The sequence below is a fragment of the Asterias amurensis genome, chromosome 1, assembly GCF_032118995.1.
Source record: "Asterias amurensis chromosome 1, ASM3211899v1".
Classification (NCBI taxonomy): Eukaryota; Metazoa; Echinodermata; class Asteroidea; order Forcipulatida; family Asteriidae; genus Asterias; species Asterias amurensis.
Window position 1 is genome coordinate 17013900 of NC_092648.1, and position 27939 is coordinate 17041838.

General features: G+C 35.6%; 1 protein-coding gene across 2 annotated transcripts in view; it reads left to right on the top strand.

Annotated features, from left to right (window-relative positions):
- Positions 1–27939, top strand: part of LOC139947949 (uncharacterized) — a 123251-nt gene that overhangs the window by 7638 nt on the left and 87674 nt on the right. For both annotated transcript variants that reach the window (XM_071945843.1, XM_071945834.1), the window contains exons 4-15: positions 177–318; positions 952–1169; positions 1823–2363; positions 2808–2951; positions 3664–3836; positions 4231–4591; positions 5268–5459; positions 5908–6069; positions 6813–6981; positions 9199–9545; positions 10523–10724; positions 11123–11956. In XM_071945843.1, the coding sequence (XP_071801944.1) occupies positions 177–318; positions 952–1169; positions 1823–2363; positions 2808–2951; positions 3664–3836; positions 4231–4591; positions 5268–5459; positions 5908–6069; positions 6813–6981; positions 9199–9545; positions 10523–10724; positions 11123–11956 (3485 nt within the window). The remainder of the gene's footprint in view (positions 1–176; positions 319–951; positions 1170–1822; positions 2364–2807; positions 2952–3663; positions 3837–4230; positions 4592–5267; positions 5460–5907; positions 6070–6812; positions 6982–9198; positions 9546–10522; positions 10725–11122; positions 11957–27939) is intronic.

Here is a 27939-nt window from a genome sequence, read left to right on the forward strand (position 1 = left end):
AGTTTTGTAGGATGGCACTTTATTTTATTTAGGGTGAATAAAGAAAAATTGGCAAGAGCAGGATTTGAACCTGCGACCTCCAAGGTTTTCGTGCTAGTGCCATTTTATTTTCAGTTTTAGACTTTCTCATCTTACAATTTATAAAGAATCTTCCTTGCTGTATTACTAATATACAGGGCTCTTCAGCTGACTTTCCGGCAGGCACTCAAGCTTCCACCACCAATCTCATGGATGCCGTCGTATATGGTGACAGTAACTTACTCCTTGTTGAGCTTCTTACACCGGGACAGGACCGATTGAGTTACTCAATCTCAACAGGTAAGAATGCAGTACACCCAAAAAGAGAATTCCTTCAAAGGAAATTGAGTACATCTTGGTATTTGGTGAATTAAAGAGCATGTCTTTCTCAGAAATTGTAGAGGCTGTGTAATGCCTTATATAAATGTATTGTTATTATAAAGTATAGATTTTGTGTTATGCTGAATGCTCCTCCTTTTGCAGTTAGAGAACTAATCCTCCTTCCTCAATAAATTTACGAGCCCACTGTCAATAAAAATTGATTGAGCTGTCAATACAATTTATTTGACTGTCAATACAATTGATTGGGCTGTCAATAAATTAATTGAACTGACAAAAACTTGATTGAACTGAAGGACCAATTAGCTTAGTATTTCACTAGTCTGTCAGTTTTTTAACTTTTCCATTGTTAATACTAATTAGGAATGCTTTTTAACACTGAACTATCCAATCAGACTACTTAGATACTAAGAGTAAAGTTTTGACTGCCAATATATTGATTGAGCTGCCAATAAATTAATAGCACTGCCAATAAATTGATTGAGCTGGTGATAGATTGATTGAACTTCTAATAAGTTGATTGAACTACCAATATTTGATTTAACTACCAATAAATAAATTGAACTGTCAAGAAATTTATTGGACTGTCAACAGGTGAGCAATCTATCCTTCGCTGTTTCTCAAGAGAAGCTTTTGAAGTCCTTGCCTACTCCATCGGTGGAGTGTCTCCAGGGTTGCCCAATGGTGGTTGCCCACTGCCACCGATTACTATCAATGAGGTTAATGTTGAAGACAGGTCCCTCACCATCGGAGAGTATGTTGAACTGTCTAGCAATGGTATCCCTAGATTCCCTCTTAATGATATACTCATGGTAAGCAAGCAAATCATTCTTTAGAATTTCCATCAATAATAATAATAATAATGACACCATTGGTATGGCCTATTTTCCTAAGGTTGAAAGCGCTCAGGGAATGACAAAGAAACAACAACAATGGGAATTAAATCAACCTTGGGGTCAACTTCATGAGAGGACCATTGGTTAACTAGTGGATGTTTAGTGACGTTGGCTTGGGACACAGAAGTTAAAGTGGGAAAAACTCTGAGTTATGTCATGTTGAAGCAACGGCGGCACAGGTCCATAATAATTTTTTTATAATTGCTTGACTGTGCACTCTCAATGAGCCTTTTTTGAGATATGTTGGCCACTATAGGAGTGCACTGTGTGGTTTGGTGTATACAGACAGATTTACCCAAACCTAATAACAATGTTATAGTATTGTGTCCACCATATCTCAAAATAGCTTATGAAAACGGCTTTTGATAGCCAGTGGTAGACTGGTTCCAAATAGTCGTTTAGTGTAGTCAAACTATCGTCGACTAACCAGAACTTGGGATAACTTAGTTGACCTGTGGCCATCGATTGTCAGAAAGGTTAAAGTGTAAACATTGAAGTAAACTGCCCTTATAAATATGCTGTCACTTTAAAACTGCTTCGTCTTGATGTGTAATTTTTGTTTTAACCAGATCTTTTGGAGAGGCTCCACTTCATTATCATACCGCTCGATAGTAATAAATGGTAAACGAACAGATAAAAACGGCTTGTTCCTGATCGGTTATCAAGGCCTATCTTCTCCACGGCCAGACCTCACCCCCTTCGTTGCCCCAAACTCTGGCATCCGAATCGGGCCCAATGCAATCTCCATCCACAAAGGCCTGAACAAGTACAACTTCCCCAAACGGACACCGCTGACCAACGAGAGCTTGATCGATGCCATCGTACACGGCAGGGGTACCAGTCAGATAGCTCAGCACCTGATTGACTTCTTCAAACCCAACACTCTTCAAATCAATGAGGTGGATTCCTGGAGTGACAGAGACGAGTCCATCAACCGCTGTCAAAACACGCAGAACAACACTGTGTACCAATTGGCTCATATCACACCGAAAGCGCCCAATCACTGTCCGAGTAGAGCAGATGCTGAGCTGATTATCAATGAGATCAACCTGATTCCCTCGGAGCAGTTTATTGAGCTGTGGGATCTCGGTGCTGGCTTTACTACCCTGGGTGAGTAGTTTGAGAAGCAGCAACTCTGGGTACAAAGTAAATTATCAATCATGAGTTCATATATTGATCATGAGCCTCTTACAGATATATTTTAAAATTTCAATGTATAGTTGTGCTCTTTAGGACCAGCTTGGGAGGAGAGCTTCTAGACAGGAACTGTGTTTCTTTTAAGGCAATCCTTCCTGTGAAGGCTCCGGCTGCTTCCTTTTCTTTCCTCAGTCGTTGAGTTGCTCTTTGCTGTATCTTTGATTGTTTGACCTGATTAATGTGCATTGTTGTACTTTTTATCTACCGGAGAAATGAAAATTGATTGCTTAGCCAAGAAATTTGCTAAGCAGAAATAGGGCCCAGTTATGAAGACAGTAGTATACTTAGGCTGCCATCTTCATGTTATTTTTACGAGTGTACATTCACTGTGTAATGATTTTATCCAATTCATCTCAGATGATTTTGTAGTGGTGTTGTTTGGAGAAGACGACACGTCTAGGTGGAGTATTCCATTGACAGGCTTTACCACTGACAGTATGGGTTACTTTATCATGGGAGTCAACAGTGTCTTCCCAAGAGCTCAGTTTGTCTTTGCTGATGGTAAGCTCTTTCAAACCTCAACAGACTTATCAAATAATATATTTATAATAAACTATTAAAATGAAAAGACACATTCTATGTAGTTTAAGATAGTGAGAACTGGGTCATTCTCTGGAAGATGAGCAGAGTACACTATATGAAATACTGGGACTAATCATGCAGCTCTTTTCAGAGCCAACACTCTTCCAAAAGTAGTTTTCACATGGTTGGACTGCAAGATTTAATGATAATAGTTTCTGTTAAAAACTTACAAGTTCTTTCCCTTGTGGTTTAATAAAAAGTTGCATTCTTTTAAGGCAATGCCTCTCCTGCAGCTTCATAGGTTGTATTGTAAACTTGGGTGTGGTCCTTGGCTATATGGTAGTTACAGGTCAAATAGCTTCTGACTGGCACTCTTAAACAACAAATGGAGACCACCAGCAATAGGGCTAGATCCCTCATTTGTTCTAGTGCCAGCATGTTAACTCAGAGGTCGCAATGTAAGTCCCGCTCTAGTAATCTTTTCTTTGTTTAACCCAAATTTATTAAACTATTTGAAGGTTACATTTCCAAAGTTAGATAATTTAAATGAAGAAAAAATGGTATCCAATTCTTCTAAGATATGTGACAAAATTTGTTGTCAAAATCAATTGTCAGAAATTGCCTTTTGTGACAAACTCCAGGTCATTTCACTGAAATGAATTCACTTATGCCTGACTGTATTTGTATGCAGGTTTTATGCGGTATGCTGTTGGTGCTGTTGCTGTATATCGAGCTTCATTGGTGGATTCAACCATTGAGGGCCAATCAGCATCGTCCCAGGGTCTCCTGGATGCCATTGTGTATTCAAACCTAGACAATCCCTCATCAGAACTGACCAATGTACTGACTCCAACATTCCCAGCCGTAAGTACCAAAGCTACACAGAGTTAATTTGGTGTGTTTTAGGCCCTGAGAAATGTTTATATCGTAAAAGATGTCATGTTTCGAAGACAGTTGTGTTTTAATCTTACTTTATGTCATGACCAGGGCCCCATTTCATTAAGCACATACAAATCTTGCTTAACAGAAACTGGTTTCCAGCCAAAATTCCATAAAGTTCACATTGTCACAACTAGTGCCCTTTGCTTAGCAGTATTTTCTGCTTAACGGCTTTATGAAATTGGGCCTCGGGTAATTCAACAAAACAATTTAGGGTGAACAATTGGATGAAAGATTAAGCACCATCAAATTGTTCATCTCTATGTTCATTAAAATAAAACACTCTGCAAAAATGACAGTTTTAATTTCTTATATCCAGGTGGATTCCCGCTTGCTTCAAACATCGGGGTTTTCGCTTAGTCGTTGTCTGTCTGTTAAACGCCGAGCACCGCGGTCATTCGTCTCCCAACCCCAGTCTCCCAAAGACTTCAACAACTGCCCCGTGTATTCCAATGACGTGATCATAAATGAGATCAACGTCCAGCACCCTGGTCAGTCAGCCGAGGAGGAGTTCATTGAACTGTACGACGGTGGGGTTGGTTTCACTAGGCTTCGGTTCCTGAGTTTGGTCTTATTTAATGGGAACTATGAGGACCGTTCCTACCTTACTGTTGATCTTCATGGCAAACGTACTGACCGCAATGGCTACCTTGTCATAGCCTCTCGGCATTTCTCTGGAGGTAAGTAAATGAATTAATAATTCTGTTTATCTTCAATTGTTTGGTATTTTTCTTCACTTGCTTAAATTTGTAATCACTGTTATTGGACGTCTGTAATTTACTTAAGCATTCTTAATCTGTTTTTCTTAAATTATTTGGTATTTTTCTTAACTTGCTTAAATGTTTAACCTCTGTAAAGTGCCTCAGGACGCTTTTGGGGTTAAGGGCACTATATAACAGCTGTTCTATTGTATTTTTTTAAATTATAATCTCAGACCTGGCTTAAAGGTCTTGATGAATTGTTTACCTTTTCAACATTGGCAAGTCTCTCTAACAATTTATATTTGGCTTGCAGTAACACCATGGATATTCTACCGTTTGTTCTTTGAAAACTTGTCCTGCTATTTATTCTACTGCCCTGGAGTAGATTTCGGAATTCTAGAGAGTACTTTGTTTATGAAAAGAACTGAGGCACTGCAGCTGTATAACATTTTGAGAAACGATTACGTTCCATGGAATGTGGTTTAAGAGAAAGGCATTCAATAAAATCTTTATCTGAGAAATGTTTCATGCATGAAACAGTTTCTGTTTTCCCACTTGATTATTTTTTTCCCTTCGTGGACATAATCGTGTGGATTGCCAATATCTCAAAATACTACTGAAATAAAATGTAAATTTTTAAATTTTCTCTAACCAGTTAGCAATGTAGCCATTACAACTTCTAGAGAAGGATTTCTTCAGGATGGTCCCGATGCTGTTGCTTTGTATCGAGCACCTGTAGGAGCTTTCCCTCATGGCACTGTGGCTTCATCTAGGAGTCTAGTAGACGCTATTATCTATTCAACGGAGGATAAGGAACACATTAGTCTGGTGGAAAAGATAATGCCAGGTAAATTGATTAGCAAAGATAACCTTATTAATTTTGTTATTAATCTTACAACGATGTTTAACAAGTTAGCTTTTATTAAAACTTTACATTGATAATCCCGCTGAGGTTAGTAGGTATGCATCTGGGGACCTATAATAGAAAGGACAATGTATTGCCGTAGACTGTGTAAGTCTCGCATATTTGAACTTCCGGGACCATCATGGTCCCAACCTTATGGGGATGATTTTGTTTCATCATGTAAAACTAATTAACAAACATAAGAAGTTACATTAAAATCAACGAAATAACAAAGAAAAACTGAGAATAAAACTTGACCTCAGCTTCCAGTTACTTGTAAAATTTAAGAATATGTGCCAACCTCCTTTTTTAGTCATTTCTTTGTATGGTTGGTGCATTTCCGTCATACCTTCAATAAAAGTTTACTGTTAACTTTCTGCCATTGGTCCAGGTGGCTATGTTGTAGTAGAGGATTCCAGCCATGCCACTGGTGATGAAACTATCAGTCGTTGTAAAGGAGATCAACGATTGAGTCCAGACGTCTACAGCATGGGCTTACCTACACCAGGCAAGGTTAATAACTGCACTCAACAAAGCGGTGTATCAAAAACAGGTATGAACAATCTGGTTTGAAACTGTTTGTATACATGTAGGTCAAATCATTGTCAGAAAAAAAACCTAGATTTTATTACAGAATTTATGTTTCATTTTAGAATTTGTCTTTCATTTTAGAATTTACCTGACATTAAAATAATGTGGTGATAAAATCGTGCAGAATGACAAGTTCACATCGTGGGCCCACCTACTCTAGGTCAGGTTAATATAACCGACCCAACAAAACGGTGTATCAAAAACAGTTTAAAAAACAAAAATGTCAATCTGCAAGGCGCAATTTTGTAGTAATACTGTTATTACAGAAATGTGATGTGTTGTGGCCAAGTGATCTAGTGCATTAGCAGTTATGACACTTATGTCCTGAGCCGAGACAGTATTGTGTTGGATTAACTCCTTAGCATTACTTTAGGCAGCTTGGGGTTGCATGCTCCCAAAGGAAGTTGAGAAACTTCAAGGAATGGTCTAATTAGCCTCAAACTCAGCAAGAGGGAGGGGTTCCTATTATTAGATTTATCACACCCATTATTATTATTTAAAAAATAAGATATAAATGATAGTATATTTTTATTACCATTTGTCATTAAGCTTTTTATTCGGCAATGATTTCAAATGATGTGGAGCAGCACAAGAAACTGATGTTTGTTACTTTGTTACTTTTTCAAAATAAATATCTGTACACAAAGAATAATGGAAAAAATAACCATTAAAATATTGAATTGAATTTGAATTTTGAATTTGAAGGTGTCCTGATCAATGAGGTGAATGTAGCAGCCAGTAATGGAGGTGGTGAATTCATTGAGTTATCCAGTTTAGCCAGAGGGTTCATTTCACTCAATGGGTTTGTGTTGGTGTTCTATAACGGAGGCAATCAAGATCGCTCCTACCTGGAACTAGATCTCACTGGATACATGTAAGTTGAATTCACTTTAACATTCACCTTTACTTTCGTTTTTAAATACCCAAACCTAGACAGGTTTGGTAATTGCTCAAAATATATATACTAAATATTTCATAAAACATTATGAAAGACGCCTTCATCTTAAATAATGTAGTTATTAGGGTGCGGTTGAGCCATTGTTTTCAATGTACCATACTTTAATGATGGATCTGTTTCATGTCAGTTGTTAAAAGTGGACTCCTTAATATGTCAGATTGAATTTCAGTACAGATGAAAAGAGGTTCCCAGATGACTTCACCTTCAACATAATATTGCCCATATTAACCTGTTTCACATCAAATCTCAGAAGTCAACACTTGCACTTAAAATAGATTGTAAAGAAATTATTGGCCATGGGGGTTGTTATCTCACCCTAAATTCCCAAGCAGTTCATGTCACGTCACCCGTCAGAATTCAACACTGACGTCTGGTTACTTAAACAATCTCCGCTTAAAGCTTATAACAAAAACAACCTGGGCAGAATATGTACACACCTGGTAGTAACTTTTCAGCTGATAAGCAGATTTGCTTGATTTTATTTCTTAGTGTGCCATTGACAACAAAAACGCACAGTGAAAAGTCCTGCTGTGACCAGAAACTTCCTCTTTTTTGACAAACTGCAGCTGCATGCCTTATAATTTGTTTGGGAATAAATTGTATGTCATTTAACTTTGGGTTGAATAACTAGCATGCCACTACATTAATCCAGAGGTTGCAGGTTCAAGCTGTACTCTAGTCAATTTTGTCTTTGTTCGACCCCCAAATTGTTTCAAATTTACCTGATCAGTTTCCCGATCAAATTTAATCGATCAGTTTCTCATGTGGTTTATTACTTGATGTTAGTTATTTACTAAGTATTTGCTGGTCTTACCTAAAAGAAATTAGCAAACATCTATCTATCTCTTTTTTTATGTGCTGAGTAGGGTTGATCCAAACTGGACCTTCTTCAGCGGCATAAAACAAATACAAACAAATACAGGAACAAGAGAGGGGAAAGGGATTAAGGGAAGGATCCAGAGAGAAGTGGGAAAATTACAGCCAATCTTTTTTTTATGTAATTGTATGTTATCATTGTGAAGTGACTCTTTCAGCTACAGTTCTGGGTGTCTTTCCAATAAATAAACAAAATAAAACTAAATATGGTCATACCAAAAGAAAATAGTGTTTAATGGGGTCAATGGGGAGTGTCTTTAATCCTCAAAGTTCATGCCAAAACAAAAAAAAAAATTAGCAGACTTTAGTACAGAGGATTCAATTTGCCAAACATTTGTAAGTAATAACACACAATAAGAAGTAGGCGCTGTCAAGTAACTGCTGTGTAGTGCCTACGTTAATTAAGTTTGACAAGTGTGTCACCCTACAGGATACAGCACAGGACTCTGTGTTGTATCCTTAGAGCTGTCAGAGCTTCCTCTCGATACAGAAACAGTTAATCTTATCATCTGGGCACAATTTTATAAAGCTGTTTAGCAGAAAACACTTCTTGACAAGTTTGTTTGCTAAGCAAAAGTTGAGTGGGGCACCAGTCAGAATATTGTAAACTTCATGGTATTTTGGCTGGTAACCTGTTTCTGTTAAAAAACAGCAGCACTTTTCTGTTTAGTAAGTTGTTGTGCTTACAGTACAGGCTTTATGAAATTGGGCCTTGTCACTTTACCAAAGTAGAAAGCCACTTTCCTTATAATTCACTTCGAAAGTGTTGCAACAGTAGAAGTCCCCCGAATTTCAAAAAAACCACCCCGCAGTCGTAGAATATAAAGCAAGGAAGTTCACAAAATATTCTACCTAGCAAGTGTAGACACACACATTGTGTTACCACAAACCAAATAATGATACCTCACCATGAAATGCCTCAAATCCCATAACAAAACTGCTTGCCAATATTTTCCTATTTTAGTTTGCCAAGATTTATGATATGATCAGCAGTCACTTCCTTGGCAAATTTTTCTCCTGCATCAGACCAGGCAATTTATAAGTGGAACCAATTTTATAAAGCCGCCAAAGCAGAAAATAGTGCTAAGCAATTTTGTGTTTAGCAAAACTGAGCAGGATACAGGTTCTTTTGTATGTGACTTGGTATTTTGGCAAGTGTAGACCATAGTATTCTTTATCCCCGATGCAAACTTAACATAATATCAGTTCGCTTTGTCCTCTGATATTTTCTGTTCTTTATTTTGATTCCTTCTCCAGGACTAACCAAAATGGTTTCTTTGTGGTGGGAACATCTTCCGTCAGTCCCACACCTCACATCCTCCTCCCGGACAACTTCCTACAACATGGCCCCGATGCTATTGCTCTGTACTACACCGATGCCAGGCTCTTCCCTCGAGGTACCATCGCCACATCAATGGACTTAGTGGATGTACTTATCTACGGACGAGACATGGGTGATAATACACTCTTGCAGAAGTTAGCTCCATACCAGATGCCTGCCGTTGAGAACCCTGAATACTTGGAGGAAGATGAGTCCCTTTCTCGGTGTCTGAGTAATCACTCTGTGTCGCTGTCTGCTTTTACTGTTTCACAACCAACACCTGGTGAGTAGTGTCGTGGCCGAGCAGTTAAGAGCACCAAGTTCAAACTCTGGTGTTTCTGATCAGCAGAGTGTGGGTTCGAATCCCCAGCCGTGACACGTGTGTCCTTAAGCAAGACACTTAACCATTGCTTCGTCCTTCAGATAGGATGTAAAGCCGTTGGTCCATGAGTTGTGTAACGCATGTAAAAGATGCAGTGCACTTATCGAAAAGGAAGGGGTTCACCCCGGTGTTCCTGGCTGTGGCTGCTGTATGCACCGCAGCACCTTGTGAACCATTATAAGGTTCTAAATAATTGGGTCTCAGAATTCATCACTGCAATAACCTATCTTTCTGAAATTTTGTATATACTTAGTGCCTTGAGTACCTTGTTTGGTAGATACGTGCGCTATATACATGTAAGACTATGATATTATTAGTAACTGAGGCTGAGAAATATCAAAACTTTTTTTGAATTCTTTTTAGTCAGCCTGGTGAAGAAAATCATTCGTTATCTGTTCTACATAAAGAAGTCCTTTGATCTACTCTTCTAGTGCTAAAGAAAGTGTTCCTAAACGCTCTGTGAAATATACACCCCTTGGGTGGAAATGCCGTCATTCCAACATACATAAAGTTTTGATCCTAGTTTCAGTCTTTGTTGACTCTTTGGGAATAAGTTTGGATAGGAATAAATAAAAGGAAAGTCTTTTTGGATACTGCAAGCCCGAGTTATTTTTATATAAATATATATACATATATATTTTTTAATCCTTGGAGATAATCTTTGCTGGTAGGTGCCATCCAGGGTAAGGTAAACAAAAATTAAATTTCATGAAAGCGATGTGCCCTACCAGACCTGCAAACAAATAGCATGCACGAATATGAAAACATAACAAAATAAAAGTATGAATGTAAAAAATAGAGATCATAAATGATTGCATTAGTATGATATCAATGAATGATATATTTTTTATTTGAACATTGTTTGTTTTCCTGGACAGGTCGGGCGAATCTCTGCACCATGACCCCAGTGGTCATCAATGAGGTCAAGTTAGATGGAGACCAAGTTGGTTTCATTGAGCTGTACGATGGAGGGCGAGGTTCCACCCCTCTTGATTCTCTCTCCATAGTACTATACGACTATGGAGAAGACGGTCCAACAGCTTACTCAGTCCAATCTCTTGCCGGTCACTCAACAAATATGTGAGTTCAGTTGAGGATCGTTGGGAAAATAATGATATAATATTGTCGAGAAAGACTCTGCTCGGGTAAAAAAAAAGAACTATTTTTTGCACTTTTTCCCAATATATTTTTACTAGGTTTTGGGGCGTGAAGATTCATTTTTGAAAAAAATATTCTAGATGATCCTCTTGGAATCCAATAACTGTTTTTGAGCAGTGCTCGAAAAATAATTATTTTGTGTTTGTTTTCTTATTTTGCTTCAGTGAGTAAAAGAAGTATTTTTTATGGGCTTTTTTTGTAGGATCAGATTGTTAAGAATGCCTTCAGTACTTTGTTCATCTCGAAAGTGCAAAGTTTCAGAAAAACTGATGACTGAAATTTGGGGGTACTAAATGTTGTTTTGCTTTTCTCTGTGGCAGGAATGGTTATTTTGTACATGGCAAACCCAGCACAGAATGGCAAGTTGACCTGGAGATAAGCCCTTCAATAGGCAACTTTCCCCACAACACTGGTTCCAATGCTGTGGTTCTGTATAAAGAGAAAGGGACTGCTAGCTCCATGGATGATGACGAGTTGGTTGATGCTATGGTGTATGGCTACAGGGACCCACCTAGCACCCAACTTATCGACGCCTTACTACCAGGCCAATCCCAGATCCAGATTAACTCTGAATTCTCTCATGGTGACATGAGTATTAGTCGATGCAAGTGTTGCCAGAAGTTACATGGATCTGCGTTCACCTTGACTGCTCCTACACCTCAAGGGGACAATCTGTGTCATAAAGGTACGACGGTAGCCACACCCACAGCTATCATTATCAATGAGGTAAGACCAGGGACCCAAGGTTCCAATAGTAAGGAGTTTGTGGAGTTGAGAGGACCTCCTGGTACTCGGTTAGATGCCTATACGTTGGTGCTTGCTGCATCTTCCAACAAGGGGCCCGTTTACTATAACGCCTTCTCGCTCGAAAGTCGCTTCATCTCATCTGAGGGCACGTTTGTTATTGGTACAAGTAACGTGATCCCACCGCCGAGCGCTCTCTTCCCAGTATCCGGCGATAGTGTGATACGGCCCGGCGAGGGCGCTGTTGCCGTTTACCAGATGCCTTACAGCGCTACAATAATGGGCTCACGGGTCACAAGTGAAGACCTTGTGGACGCTGTTGTGTTCACCAATGACAGTTCACAATCTACAAGGAAGCTTTCTTCGGTCCTCACTCCAGGATTTCAAGGATTCTTTACAGGAAATTTCAGGTCAGTACCTGCCTTTTTCAGATTTTTTTGTTTGGCAATTTGAAAGAAAAACTGTTCCTGTTTGAGGTATTCTTTGACCAAACATTTTTTTATTCAAAAATGTCCGAAGTTAATGCATTGATTTCATGGATTCAAGGGATTGCTCCTTTGGATAGTGATTTGGTTCGCTTTTGAGCAGTCCCTAGGCTTCTGTTTATTTTAGTTTTTATAAACATGTATGTTTTTTGTTGGAGGGGTCTGGGAGGGCACATCGCTTTGATGACAGTTTTTAAAACTTTTGCCTTACCCTGGACGGCCCCTGCCAACAAAGAATTATGTCCGAAGATTTAAAATAAAATAAAAGTAAAATATAATGTGTGTGGACATCATCCTTGTCCGAGCCATATCTCAAGAAGGACTTGGCGTACTGACTCCAAACTTGGTTTGTGGATTGGTCATGGGATCCCCTAGAAGCCTATTGATTTTGGACCCCCTCGGATAAACATTAAGCTTGTTATAGCTAAAACAAAAGAAATGTTGTCCGAGCAATATCTCAAGAAGGACTTGGCGTATCAACTCCAAACTTGGTTTGTAGATTGGTCATAGGATCCCCTAGAAGCCTATGGTCAATTTCTTTCATTTTGGTCCAAAAATCCAAACTCACAAAATTCTCTATAAATCTAAAAAATTTGGTTATTTACCCAGTCTCAACTGATAAAATGTGTTCAGTAGTCCGTCCTGTATCATTTGCAACCATAAAATCATCCGAAATTTTTTGCCCCCAAATCTGAAAATTTTGACCATACCGGTATGGTCGATTTTTTTCATTTTGGACCAAAAATCCAAACACATAAAATTCTCTATAAATCTAAAATGTTTGGTTATTTGCCCAGTCTCAACTGATCAAATGTGTTCAGTAGTCCGTCCTGTATCATTTGCAACCATAAAATCATCCGAAACTTTTTGACCCCAAATCTGAAAATTTTGACCATACCGGTATGGTCGATTTTTTTCATTTTAGACCAAAAATCCAAACTCACAAAATTCTCTATAAATCTAAAAATTTTGGTTATTTACCCAGTCTCAACTGATGAAATGTGTTCAGTAGTCTGTCCTGTATCGTTTGGAACCATAAAATCAGCGAAATTTTTTTGACCCCAAATCTGAAAATTTTGACCATACCGGTATGGTCGATTTTTTTCATTTTAGACCAAAAATCCAAACTCACAAAATTCTCTATAAATGTAAAAATTTTGGTTATTTACCCCAGTCTCAACTGATGAAATGTGTTCAGTAGTCTGTCCTGTATCGTTTGGAACCATAAAATCAGCGGAAATTTTTTGACCCCAAATCTGAAAATTTTGACCATACCGGTATGGTCGATTTTTTTCATTTTAGACCAAAAATCCAAACTCACAAAATTCTCTATAAATGTAAAAATTTTGGTTATTTACCCCAGTCTCAACTGATGAAATGTGTTCAGTAGTCTGTCCTGTATCGTTTGCAACCATAAAATCAGCGGAAATTTTTTGACCCCAAATCTGAAAGTTTTGACCATACCGGTATGGTCGATTTTTTTCATTTTAGACCAAAAATCCAAACTCACAAAATTCTCTATAAATGTAAAAATTTTGGTTATTTACCCAGTCTTAACTGATAGAATGTGTTCAGTAGTCCGTCCTGTATCGTTTGGAACCATAAAATCAGCAGAAATTTTTTGACCCCAAATCTGAAAATTTTGACCATACCGGTATGGTCGATTTTTTTCATTTTGGTCCAAAAATCCAAACTCACAAAATTCTCTATAAATCTAAAAATTTTGGTTATTTACCCAGTCTCAACTGATAAAATGTGTTCAGTAGTCCGTCCTGTATCGTTTGGAACCATAAAATCAGCAGAAATTTTTTGACCCCAAATCTGAAAATTTTGACCATACCGGTATGGTAGATTTTTTTCATTTTGGTCCAAAAATCCAAACTCACAAAATTCTCTATAAATCTAAAAATTTTGGTTATTTACCCAGTCTCAACTGATGAAATGTGTTCAGTAGTCTGTCCTGTATCGTTTGGAACCATAAAATCAGCAGAAATTTTTTGACCCCAAATCTGAAAGTTTTGACCATACCGGTATGGTCGATTTTTTTCATTTTAGATCAAAAATCCAAACTCACAAAATTCTCTATAAATGTAAAAATTTTGGTTATTTACCCAGTCTCAACTGATGAAATGTGTTCAGTAGTCTGTCCTGTATCGTTTGGAACCATAAAATCAGCGGAATTTTTTTGACCCCAAATCTGAAAATTTTGACCATACCGGTATGGTCGATTTTTTTCATTTTAGACCAAAAATCCAAACTCACAAAATTCTCTATAAATGTAAAAATTTTGGTTATTTACCCAGTCTCAACTGATGAAATGTGTTCAGTAGTCTGTCCTGTATCGTTTGGAACCATAAAATCAGCGGAATTTTTTTGACCCCAAATCTGAAAATTTTGACTATACCGGTATGGTCGATTTTTTTCATTTTAGACCAAAAATCCAAACTCACAAAATTCTCTATAAATGTAAAAATTTTGGTTATTTACCCAGTCTTAACTGATAGAATGTGTTCAGTAGTCCATCCTGTATCGTTTGCAACCATAAAATCAGCGGAAATGTTTTGACCCCAAATCTGAAAGTTTTGACCATACCGGTATGGTCGATTTTTTTCATTTTAGACCAAAAATCCAAACTCACAAAATTCTCTATAAATGTAAAAATTTTGGTTATTTACCCAGTCTTAACTGATAGAATGTGTTCAGTAGTCCATCCTGTATCGTTTGGAACCATAAAATCAGCAGAAATTTTTTGACCCCAAATCTGAAAATTTTGACCATACCGGTATGGTCGATTTTTTTCATTTTGGTCCAAAAATCCAAACTCACAAAATTCTCTATAAATCTAAAAATTTTGGTTATTTACCCAGTCTCAACTGATGAAATGTGTTCAGTAGTCCGTCCTGTATCGTTTGGAACCATAAAATCAGCAGAAATTTTTTGACCCCAAATCTGAAAATTTTGACCATACCGGTATGGTAGATTTTTTTCATTTTGGTCCAAAAATCCAAACTCACAAAATTCTCTATAAATCTAAAAATTTTGGTTATTTACCCAGTCTCAACTGATGAAATGTGTTCAGTAGTCTGTCCTGTATCGTTTGGAACCATAAAATCAGCAGAAATTTTTTGACCCCAAATCTGAAAGTTTTGACCATACCGGTATGGTCGATTTTTTTCATTTTAGACCAAAAATCCAAACTCACAAAATTCTCTATAAATGTAAAAATTTTGGTTATTTACCCCAGTCTCAACAGATGAAATGTGTTCAGTAGTCTGTCCTGTATCGTTTGGAACCATAAAATCAGCGGAAATTTTTTGACCCCAAATCTGAAAGTTTTGACCATACCGGTATGGTCGATTTTTTTCATTTTGGTCCAAAAATCCAAACTCACAAAATTCTCTATGAATGTAAAAATTTTGGTTATTTACCCAGTCTTAACTGATAGAATGTGTTCAGTAGTCCATCCTGTATCGTTTGGAACCATAAAATCAGCAGAAATTTTTTGACCCCAAATCTGAAAATTTTGACCATACCGGTATGGTCGATTTTTTTCATTTTGGTCCAAAAATCCAAACTCACAAAATTCTCTATAAATCTAAAAATTTTGGTTATTTACCCAGTCTCAACTGATAAAATGTGTTCAGTAGTCCGTCCTGTATCGTTTGGAACCATAAAATCAGCAGAAATTTTTTGACCCCAAATCTGAAAATTTTGACCATACCGGTATGGTCGATTTTTTTCATTTTGGTCCAAAAATCCAAACTCACAAAATTCTCTATAAATCTAAAAATTTTGGTTATTTACCCAGTCTCAACTGATGAAATGTGTTCAGTAGTCTGTCCTGTATCGTTTGGAACCATAAAATCAGCAGAAATTTTTTGACCCCAAATCTGAAAATTTTGACCATACCGGTATGGTCGATTTTTTTCATTTTAGACCAAAAATCCAAACTCACAAAATTCTCTATAAATGTAAAAATTTTGGTTATTTACCCAGTCTCAACTGATGAAATGTGTTCAGTAGTCTGTCCTGTATCGTTTGGAACCATAAAATCAGCGGAATTTTTTTAACCCCAAATCTGAAAATTTTGACCATACCGGTATGGTCGATTTTTTTCATTTTAGACCAAAAATCCAAACTCACAAAATTCTTTATAAATGTAAAAATTTTGGTTATTTACCCAGTCTCAACTGATGAAATGTGTTCAGTAGTCTGTCCTGTATCGTTTGGAACCATAAAATCAGCGGAAAGTTTTTTTACCCCAAATCTGAAAGTTTTGACCATACCGGTATGGTCGATTTTTTTCATTTTAGACCAAAAATCCAAACTCACAAAATTCTCTATAATGTAAAAATTTTGGTTATTTACCCAGTCTCAACTGATAGAATGTGTTCAGTAGTCCATCCTGTATCGTTTGGAACCATAAAATCAGCAGAAATTTTTTGACCCCAAATCTGAAAATTTTGACCATACCGGTATGGTCGATTTTTTTCATTTTGGTCCAAAAATCCAAACTCACAAAATTCTCTATAAATCTAAAAATTTTGGTTATTTACCCAGTCTCAACTGATAAAATGTGTTCAGTAGTCCGTCCTGTATCGTTTGGAACCATAAAATCAGCAGAAATTTTTTGACCCCAAATCTGAAAATTTTGACCATACCGGTATGGTCGATTTTTTTCATTTTGGTCCAAAAATCCAAACTCACAAAATTCTCTATAAATCTAAAAATTTTGGTTATTTACCCAGTCTCAACTGATGAAATGTGTTCAGTAGTCTGTCCTGTATCGTTTGGAACCATAAAATCAGCAGAAATTTTTTGACCCCAAATCTGAAAATTTTGACCATACCGGTATGGTCGATTTTTTTCATTTTAGACCAAAAATCCAAACTCACAAAATTCTCTATAAATGTAAAAATTTTGGTTATTTACCCAGTCTCAACTGATGAAATGTGTTCAGTAGTCTGTCCTGTATCGTTTGGAACCATAAAACCAGCGGAATTTTTTTGACCCCAAATCTGAAAATTTTGACCATACCGGTATGGTCGATTTTTTTCATTTTAGACCAAAAATCCAAACTCACAAAATTCTCTATAAATGTAAAAATTTTGGTTATTTACCCAGTCTCAACTGATAGAATGTGTTCAGTAGTCCATCCTGTATCGTTTGGAACCATAAAACCAGCAGAAATTTTTTGACCCCAAATCTGAAAATTTTGACCATACCGGTATGGTCGATTTTTTTCATTTTAGACCAAAAATCCAAACTCACAAAATTCTCTATAAATGTAAAAATTTTGGTTATTTACCCAGTCTCAACTGATGAAATGTGTTCAGTAGTCTGTCCTGTATCGTTTGGAACCATAAAATCAGCGGAATTTTTTTGACCCCAAATCTGAAAATTTTGACTATACCGGTATGGTCGATTTTTTTCATTTTAGACCAAAAATCCAAACTCACAAAATTCTCTATAAATGTAAAAATTTTGGTTATTTACCCAGTCTCAACTGATGAAATGTGTTCAGTAGTCTGTCCTGTATCGTTTGGAACCATAAAATCAGCGGAAATTTTTTGACCCCAAATCTGAAAGTTTTGACCATACCGGTATGGTCGATTTTTTTCATTTTAGACCAAAAATCCAAACTCACAAAATTCTCTATAAATGTAAAAATTTTGGTTATTTACCCAGTCTCAACTGATAGAATGTGTTCAGTAGTCCATCCTGTATCGTTTGGAACCATAAAATCAGCAGAAATTTTTTGACCCCAAATCTGAAAATTTTGACCATACCGGTATGGTCGATTTTTTTCATTTTGGTCCAAAAATCCAAACTCACAAAATTCTCTATAAATGTAAAAATTTTGGTTATTTACCCAGTCTTAACTGATAGAATGTGTTCAGTATTCCATCCTGTATCGTTTGGAACCATAAAATCAGCGGAAATTTTTTGACCCCAAATCTGAAAATTTTGACCATACCGGTATGGTCGATTTTTTTCATTTTGGTCCAAAAATCCAAACTCACAAAATTCTCTATAAATCTAAAAATTTTGGTTATTTACCCAGTCTCAACTGATAAAATGTGTTCAGTAGTCCGTCCTGTATCGTTTAGAACCATAAAATCAGCAGAAATTTTTTGACCCCAAATCTGAAAGTTTTGACCATACCGGTATGGTCGATTTTTTTCATTTTAGACCAAAAATCCAAACTCACAAAATTCTCTATGAATCGAAAAATTTTGGTTATTTACCCAGTCTCAAACTGATGAAATGTGTTCAGTAGTCTGTCCTGTATCGTTTGGAACCATAAAATCAGCGGAAATTTTTTGACCCCAAATCTGAAAGTTTTGACCATACCGGTATGGTCGATTTTTTTCATTTTAGACCAAAAATCCAAACTCACAAAATTCTCTATAAATGTAAAAATTTTGGTTATTTACCCAGTCTCAACTGATGAAATGTGTTCAGTAGTCTGTCCTGTATCGTTTGGAACCATAAAATCAGCGGAATTTTTTTGACCCCAAATCTGAAAATTTTGACCATACCGGTATGGTCGATTTTTTTCATTTTAGACCAAAAATCCAAACTCACAAAATTCTCTATAAATGTAAAAATTTTGGTTATTTACCCAGTCTCAACTGATGAAATGTGTTCAGTAGTCTGTCCTGTATCGTTTGGAACCATAAAATCAGCAGAAATTTTTTGACCCCAAATCTGAAAATTTTGACCATACCGGTATGGTCGATTTTTTTCATTTTAGACCAAAAATCCAAACTCACAAAATTCTCTATAAATGTAAAAATTTTGGTTATTTACCCAGTCTCAACTGATGAAATGTGTTCAGTAGTCTGTCCTGTATCGTTTGGAACCATAAAATCAGCGGAAATTTTTTGACCCCAAATCTGAAAGTTTTGACCATACCGGTATGGTCGATTTTTTTCATTTTAGACCAAAAATCCAAACTCACAAAATTCTCTATAAATGTAAAAATTTTGGTTATTTACCCAGTCTCAACTGATAGAATGTGTTCAGTAGTCCATCCTGTATCGTTTGGAACCATAAAATCAGCAGAAATTTTTTGACCCCAAATCTGAAAATTTTGACCATACCGGTATGGTCAATTTTTTTCATTTTGGTCCAAAAATCCAAACTCACAAAATTCTCTATAAATGTAAAAATTTTGGTTATTTACCCAGTCTCAACTGATAAAATGTGTTCAGTAGTCCGTCCTGTATCGTTTGGAACCATAAAATCAGCAGAAATTTTTTGACCCCAAATCTGAAAATTTTGACCATACCGGTATGGTCGATTTTTTTCATTTTGGTCCAAAAATCCAAACTCACAAAATTCTCTATAAATCTAAAAATTTTGGTTATTTACCCAGTCTCAACTGATAAAATGTGTTCAGTAGTCCGTCCTGTATCGTTTGGAACCATAAAATCAGCAGAAATTTTTTGACCCCAAATCTGAAAATTTTGACCATACCGGTATGGTCGATTTTTTTCATTTTGGTCCAAAAATCCAAACTCACAAAATTCTCTATAAATCTAAAAATTTTGGTTATTTACCCAGTCTCAACTGATGAAATGTGTTCAGTAGTCTGTCCTGTATCGTTTGGAACCATAAAATCAGCAGAAATTTTTTGACCCCAAATCTGAAAATTTTGACCATACCGGTATGGTCGATTTTTTTCATTTTGGTCCAAAAATCCAAACTCACAAAATTCTCTATAAATCTAAAAATTTTGGTTATTTACCCAGTCTCAACTGATAAAATGTGTTCAGTAGTCCGTCCTGTATCGTTTGGAACCATAAAATCAGCAGAAATTTTTTGACCCCAAATCTGAAAATTTTGACCATACCGGTATGGTCGATTTTTTTCATTTTAGACCAAAAATCCAAACTCACAAAATTCTCTATAAATGTAAAAATTTTGGTTATTTACCCCAGTCTCAACTGATGAAATGTGTTCAGTAGTCTGTCCTGTATCGTTTGGAACCATAAAATCAGCGGAAATTTTTTGACCCCAAATCTGAAAGTTTTGACCATACCGGTATGGTCGATTTTTTTCATTTTAGACCAAAAATCCAAACTCACAAAATTCTCTATAAATGTAAAAATTTTGGTTATTTACCCAGTCTCAACTGATAGAATGTGTTCAGTAGTCCATCCTGTATCGTTTGGAACCATAAAATCAGCAGAAATTTTTTGACCCCAAATCTGAAAATTTTGACCATACCGGTATGGTCAATTTTTTTCATTTTGGTCCAAAAATCCAAACTCACAAAATTCTCTATAAATGTAAAAATTTTGGTTATTTACCCAGTCTCAACTGATAAAATGTGTTCAGTAGTCCGTCCTGTATCGTTTGGAACCATAAAATCAGCAGAAATTTTTTGACCCCAAATCTGAAAATTTTGACCATACCGGTATGGTCGATTTTTTTCATTTTGGTCCAAAAATCCAAACTCACAAAATTCTCTATAAATCTAAAAATTTTGGTTATTTACCCAGTCTCAACTGATAAAATGTGTTCAGTAGTCCGTCCTGTATCGTTTGGAACCATAAAATCAGCAGAAATTTTTTGACCCCAAATCTGAAAATTTTGACCATACCGGTATGGTCGATTTTTTTCATTTTGGTCCAAAATCCAAACTCACAAAATTCTCTATAAATCTAAAAATTTTGGTTATTTACCCAGTCTCAACTGATGAAATGTGTTCAGTAGTCTGTCCTGTATCGTTTGGAACCATAAAATCAGCAGAAATTTTTTGACCCCAAATCTGAAAATTTTGACCATACCGGTATGGTCGATTTTTTTCATTTTAGACCAAAAATCCAAACTCACAAAATTCTCTATAAATGTAAAAATTTTGGTTATTTACCCAGTCTCAACTGATAGAATGTGTTCAGTAGTCCATCCTGTATCGTTTGGAACCATAAAATCAGCAGAAATTTTTTGACCCCAAATCTGAAAATTTTGACCATACCGGTATGGTCAATTTTTTTCATTTTGGTCCAAAAATCCAAACTCACAAAATTCTCTATAAATGTAAAAATTTTGGTTATTTACCCAGTCTCAACTGATAAAATGTGTTCAGTAGTCCGTCCTGTATCGTTTGGAACCATAAAATCAGCGGAAATTTTTTGACCCCAAATCTGAAAATTTTGACCATACCGGTATGGTCGATTTTTTTCATTTTGTTCCAAAAATCCAAACTCACAAAATTCTCTATAAATCTAAAAATTTTGGTTATTTACCCAGTCTCAACTGATAAAATGTGTTCAGTAGTCCGTCCTGTATCGTTTGGAACCATAAAATCAGCAGAAATTTTTTGACCCCAAATCTGAAAATTTTGACCATACCGGTATGGTCGATTTTTTTCATTTTGGTCCAAAAATCCAAACTCACAAAATTCTCTATAAATCTAAAAATTTTGGTTATTTACCCAGTCTCAACTGATGAAATGTGTTCAGTAGTATGTCCTATATCGTTTGGAACCATAAAATCAGCAGAAATTTTTTGACCCCAAATCTGAAAATTTTGACCATACCGGTATGGTCGATTTTTTTCATTTTAGACCAAAAATCCAAACTCACAAAATTCTCTATAAATGTAAAAATTTTGGTTATTTACCCAGTCTCAACTGATGAAATATGTTCAGTAGTCTGTCCTGTATCGTTTGGAACCATAAAATCAGCGGAATTTTTTTGACCCCAAATCTGAAAATTTTGACCATACCGGTATGGTCGATTTTTTTCATTTTAGACCAAAAATCCAAACTCACAAAATTCTCTATAAATGTAAAAATTTTGGTTATTTACCCAGTCTCAACTGATGAAATGTGTTCAGTAGTCTGTCCTGTATCGTTTGGAACCATAAAATCAGCGGAAATTTTTTGACCCCAAATCTGAAAGTTTTGACCATACCGGTATGGTCGATTTTTTTCATTTTAGACCAAAAATCCAAACTCACAAAATTGTCTATAAATGTAAAAATTTTGGTTATTTACCCAGTCTCAACTGATAGAATGTGTTCAGTAGTCCATCCTGTATCGTTTGGAACCATAAAATCAGCAGAAATTTTTTGACCCCAAATCTGAAAATTTTGACCATACCGGTATGGTCGATTTTTTTCATTTTGGTCCAAAAATCCAAACTCACAAAATTCTCTATAAATCTAAAAATTTTGGTTATTTACCCAGTCTCAACTGATAAAATGTGTTCAGTAGTCCGTCCTGTATCGTTTGGAACCATAAAATCAGCAGAAATTTTTTTACCCCAAATCTGAAAATTTTGACCATACCGGTATGGTCGATTTTTTTCATTTTGGTCCAAAAATCCAAACTCACAAAATTCTCTATAAATCTAAAAATTTTGGTTATTTACCCAGTCTCAACTGATGAAATGTGTTCAGTAGTCCGTCCTGTATCGTTTGGAACCATAAAATCAGCAGAAATCTTTGGACCCCAAATCTGAAAATTTTGACCATACCGGTATGGTCGATTTTTTTCATTTTAGACCAAAAATCCAAACTCACAAAATTCTCTATAAATGTAAAAATTTTGGTTATTTACCCAGTCTCAACTGATGAAATGTGTTCAGTAGTCTGTCCTGTATCGTTTGGAACCATAAAATCAGCAGAAATTTTTTGACCCCAAATCTGAAAATTTTGACCATACCGGTATGGTCGATTTTTTTCATTTTGGTCCAAAAATCCAAACTCACAAAATTCTCTATAAATCTAAAAATTTTGGTTATTTACCCAGTCTCAACTGATGAAATGTGTTCAGTAGTCTGTCCTGTATCGTTTGGAACCATAAAATCAGCAGAAATTTTTTGACCCCAAATCTGAAAATTTTGACCATACCGGTATGGTCGATTTTTTTCATTTTGGTCCAAAAATCCAAACTCACAAAATTCTCTATAAATCTAAAAATTTTGGTTATTTACCCAGTCTCAACTGATGAAATGTGTTCAGTAGTCTGTCCTGTATCGTTTGGAACCATAAAATCAGCAGAAATTTTTTGACCCCAAATCTGAAAATTTTGACCATACCGGTATGGTCGATTTTTTTCATTTTAGACCAAAAATCCAAACTCACAAAATTCTCTATAAATGTAAAAATTTTGGTTATTTACCCAGTCTCAACTGATAGAATGTGTTCAGTAGTCCATCCTGTATCGTTTGGAACCATAAAATCAGCAGAAATTTTTTGACCCCAAATCTGAAAATTTTGACCATACCGGTATGGTCAATTTTTTTCATTTTGGTCCAAAAATCCAAACTCACAAAATTCTCTATAAATGTAAAAATTTTGGTTATTTACCCAGTCTCAACTGATAAAATGTGTTCAGTAGTCCGTCCTGTATCGTTGGAACCATAAAATCAGCGGAAATTTTTTGACCCCAAATCTGAAAATTTTGACCATACCGGTATGGTCGATTTTTTTCATTTTGTTCCAAAAATCCAAACTCACAAAATTCTCTATAAATCTAAAAATTTTGGTTATTTACCCAGTCTCAACTGATAAAATGTGTTCAGTAGTCCGTCCTGTATCGTTTGGAACCATAAAATCAGCAGAAATTTTTTGACCCCAAATCTGAAAATTTTGACCATACCGGTATGGTCGATTTTTTTCATTTTGGTCCAAAAATCCAAACTCACAAAATTCTCTATAAATCTAAAAATTTTGGTTATTTACCCAGTCTCAACTGATGAAATGTGTTCAGTAGTATGTCCTATATCGTTTGGAACCATAAAATCAGCAGAAATTTTTTGACCCCAAATCTGAAAATTTTGACCATACCGGTATGGTCGATTTTTTTCATTTTAGACCAAAAATCCAAACTCACAAAATTCTCTATAAATGTAAAAATTTTGGTTATTTACCCAGTCTCAACTGATGAAATATGTTCAGTAGTCTGTCCTGTATCGTTTGGAACCATAAAATCAGCGGAATTTTTTTGACCCCAAATCTGAAAATTTTGACCATACCGGTATGGTCGATTTTTTTCATTTTAGACCAAAAATCCAAACTCACAAAATTCTCTATAAATGTAAAAATTTTGGTTATTTACCCAGTCTCAACTGATGAAATGTGTTCAGTAGTCTGTCCTGTATCGTTTGGAACCATAAAATCAGCGGAAATTTTTTGACCCCAAATCTGAAAGTTTTGACCATACCGGTATGGTCGATTTTTTTCATTTTACACCAAAAATCCAAACTCACAAAATTGTCTATAAATGTAAAAATTTTGGTTATTTACCCAGTCTCAACTGATAGAATGTGTTCAGTAGTCCATCCTGTATCGTTTGGAACCATAAAATCAGCAGAAATTTTTTGACCCCAAATCTGAAAATTTTGACCATACCGGTATGGTCGATTTTTTTCATTTTGGTCCAAAAATCCAAACTCACAAAATTCTCTATAAATCTAAAAATTTTGGTTATTTACCCAGTCTCAACTGATAAAATGTGTTCAGTAGTCCGTCCTGTATCGTTTGGAACCATAAAATCAGCAGAAATTTTTTGACCCCAAATCTGAAAATTTTGACCATACCGGTATGGTCGATTTTTTTCATTTTGGTCCAAAAATCCAAACTCACAAAATTCTCTATAAATCTAAAAATTTTGGTTATTTACCCAGTCTCAACTGATGAAATGTGTTCAGTAGTCCGTCCTGTATCGTTTGGAACCATAAAATCAGCAGAAATTTTTTGACCCCAAATCTGAAAATTTTGACCATACCGGTATGGTCGATTTTTTTCATTTTAGACCAAAAATCCAAACTCACAAAATTCTCTGTAAATGTAAAAATTTTGGTTATGTACCCAGTCTCAACTGATGAAATGTGTTCAGTAGTCTGTCCTGTATCGTTTGGAACCATAAAATCAGCGGAAATTTTTTGACCCCAAATCTGAAAGTTTTGACCATACCGGTATGGTCGATTTTTTTCATTTTAGACCAAAAATCCAAACTCACAAAATTCTCTATAAATGTAAAAATTTTGGTTATTTACCCAGTCTCAACTGATGAAATGTGTTCAGTAGTCTGTCCTGTATCGTTTGGAACCATAAAATCAGCAGAAATTTTTTGACCCCAAATCTGAAAATTTTGACCATACCGGTATGGTCGATTTTTTTCATTTTAGACCAAAAATCCAAACTCACAAAATTCTCTATAAATGTAAAAATTTTGGTTATTTACCCAGTCTCAACTGATGAAATGTGTTCAGTAGTCTGTCCTGTATCGTTTGGAACCATAAAATCAGCGGAAATTTTTTGACCCCGAATCTGAAAGTTTTGACCATACCGGTATGGTCGATTTTTTTCATTTTAGACCAAAAATCCAAACTCACAAAATTGTCTATAAATGTAAAAATTTTGGTTATTTACCCAGTCTCAACTGATAGAATGTGTTCAGTAGTCCATCCTGTATCGTTTGGAACCATAAAATCAGCAGAAATTTTTTGACCCCAAATCTGAAAAGTTTGACCATACCGGTATGGTCGATTTTTTTCATTTTGGTCCAAAAATCCAAACTCACAAAATTCTCTATAAATCTAAAAATTTTGGTTATTTACCCAGTCTCAACTGATCAAATGTGTTCAGTAGTCCGTCCTGTATCGTTTGGAACCATAAAATCAGCAGAAATTTTTTGACCCCAAATCTGAAAATTTGACCATACCGGTATGGTCGATTTTTTTCATTTTGGTCCAAAAATCCAAACTCACAAAATTCTCTATAAATCTAAAAATTTTGGTTATTTACCCAGTCTCAACTGATGAAATGTGTTCAGTAGTCTGTCCTGTATCGTTTGGAACCATAAAATCAGCAGAAATCTTTGGACCCCAAATCTGAAAATTTTGACCATACCGGTATGGTCGATTTTTTTCATTTTAGACCAAAAATCCAAACTCACAAAATTCTCTATAAATGTAAAAATTTTGGTTATTTACCCAGTCTCAACTGATGAAATGTGTTCAGTAGTCTGTCCTGTATCGTTTGGAACCATAAAATCAGCAGAAATTTTTTGACCCCAAATCTGAAAATTTTGACCATACCGGTATGGTCGATTTTTTTCATTTTGGTCCAAAAATCCAAACTCACAAAATTCTCTATAAATCTAAAAATTTTGGTTATTTACCCAGTCTCAACTGATGAAATGTGTTCAGTAGTCTGTCCTGTATCGTTTGGAACCATAAAATCAGCGGAAATTTTTTGACCCCAAATCTGAAAGTTTTGACCATACCGGTATGGTCGATTTTTTTCATTTTAGACCAAAAATCCAAACTCACAAAATTCTCTATAAATGTAAAAATTTTGGTTATTTACCCAGTCTCAACTGATAGAATGTGTTCAGTAGTCCATCCTGTATCGTTTGGAACCATAAAATCAGCAGAAATTTTTTGACCCCAAATCTGAAAATTTTGACCATACCGGTATGGTCAATTTTTTTCATTTTGGTCCAAAAATCCAAACTCACAAAATTCTCTATAAATGTAAAAATTTTGGTTATTTACCCAGTCTCAACTGATAGAATGTGTTCAGTAGTCCATCCTGTATCGTTTGGAACCATAAAATCAGCAGAAATTTTTTGACCCCAAATCTGAAAATTTTGACCATACCGGTATGGTCGATTTTTTTCATTTTGGTCCAAAAATCCAAACTCACAAAATTCTCTATAAATCTAAAAATTTTGGTTATTTACCCAGTCTCAACTGATAAAATGTGTTCAGTAGTCCGTCCTGTATCGTTTGGAACCATAAAATCAGCAGAAATTTTTTGACCCCAAATCTGAAAATTTTGACCATACCGGTATGGTCGATTTTTTTCATTTTGGTCCAAAAATCCAAACTCACAAAATTCTCTATAAATCTAAAAATTTTGGTTATTTACCCAGTCTCAACTGATGAAATGTGTTCAGTAGTCTGTCCTGTATCGTTTGGAACCATAAAATCAGCAGAAATTTTTTGACCCCAAATCTGAAAATTTTGACCATACCGGTATGGTCGATTTTTTTCATTTTGGTCCAAAAATCCAAACTCACAAAATTCTCTATAAATCTAAAAATTTTGGTTATTTACCCAGTCTCAACTGATAAAATGTGTTCAGTAGTCCGTCCTGTATCGTTTGGAACCATAAAATCAGCAGAAATTTTTTGACCCCAAATCTGAAAATTTTGACCATACCGGTATGGTCGATTTTTTTCATTTTAGACCAAAAATCCAAACTCACAAAATTCTCTATAAATGTAAAAATTTTGGTTATTTACCCCAGTCTCAACTGATGAAATGTGTTCAGTAGTCTGTCCTGTATCGTTTGGAACCATAAAATCAGCGGAAATTTTTTGACCCCAAATCTGAAAGTTTTGACCATACCGGTATGGTCGATTTTTTTCATTTTAGACCAAAAATCCAAACTCACAAAATTCTCTATAAATGTAAAAATTTTGGTTATTTACCCAGTCTCAACTGATAGAATGTGTTCAGTAGTCCATCCTGTATCGTTTGGAACCATAAAATCAGCAGAAATTTTTTGACCCCAAATCTGAAAATTTTGACCATACCGGTATGGTCAATTTTTTTCATTTTGGTCCAAAAATCCAAACTCACAAAATTCTCTATAAATGTAAAAATTTTGGTTATTTACCCAGTCTCAACTGATAAAATGTGTTCAGTAGTCCGTCCTGTATCGTTTGGAACCATAAAATCAGCGGAAATTTTTTGACCCCAAATCTGAAAATTTTGACCATACCGGTATGGTCGATTTTTTTCATTTTGTTCCAAAAATCCAAACTCACAAAATTCTCTATAAATCTCAAAATTTTGGTTATTTACCCAGTCTCAACTGATGAAATGTGTTCAGTAGTCTGTCCTGTATCGTTTGGAACCATAAAATCAGCGGAAATT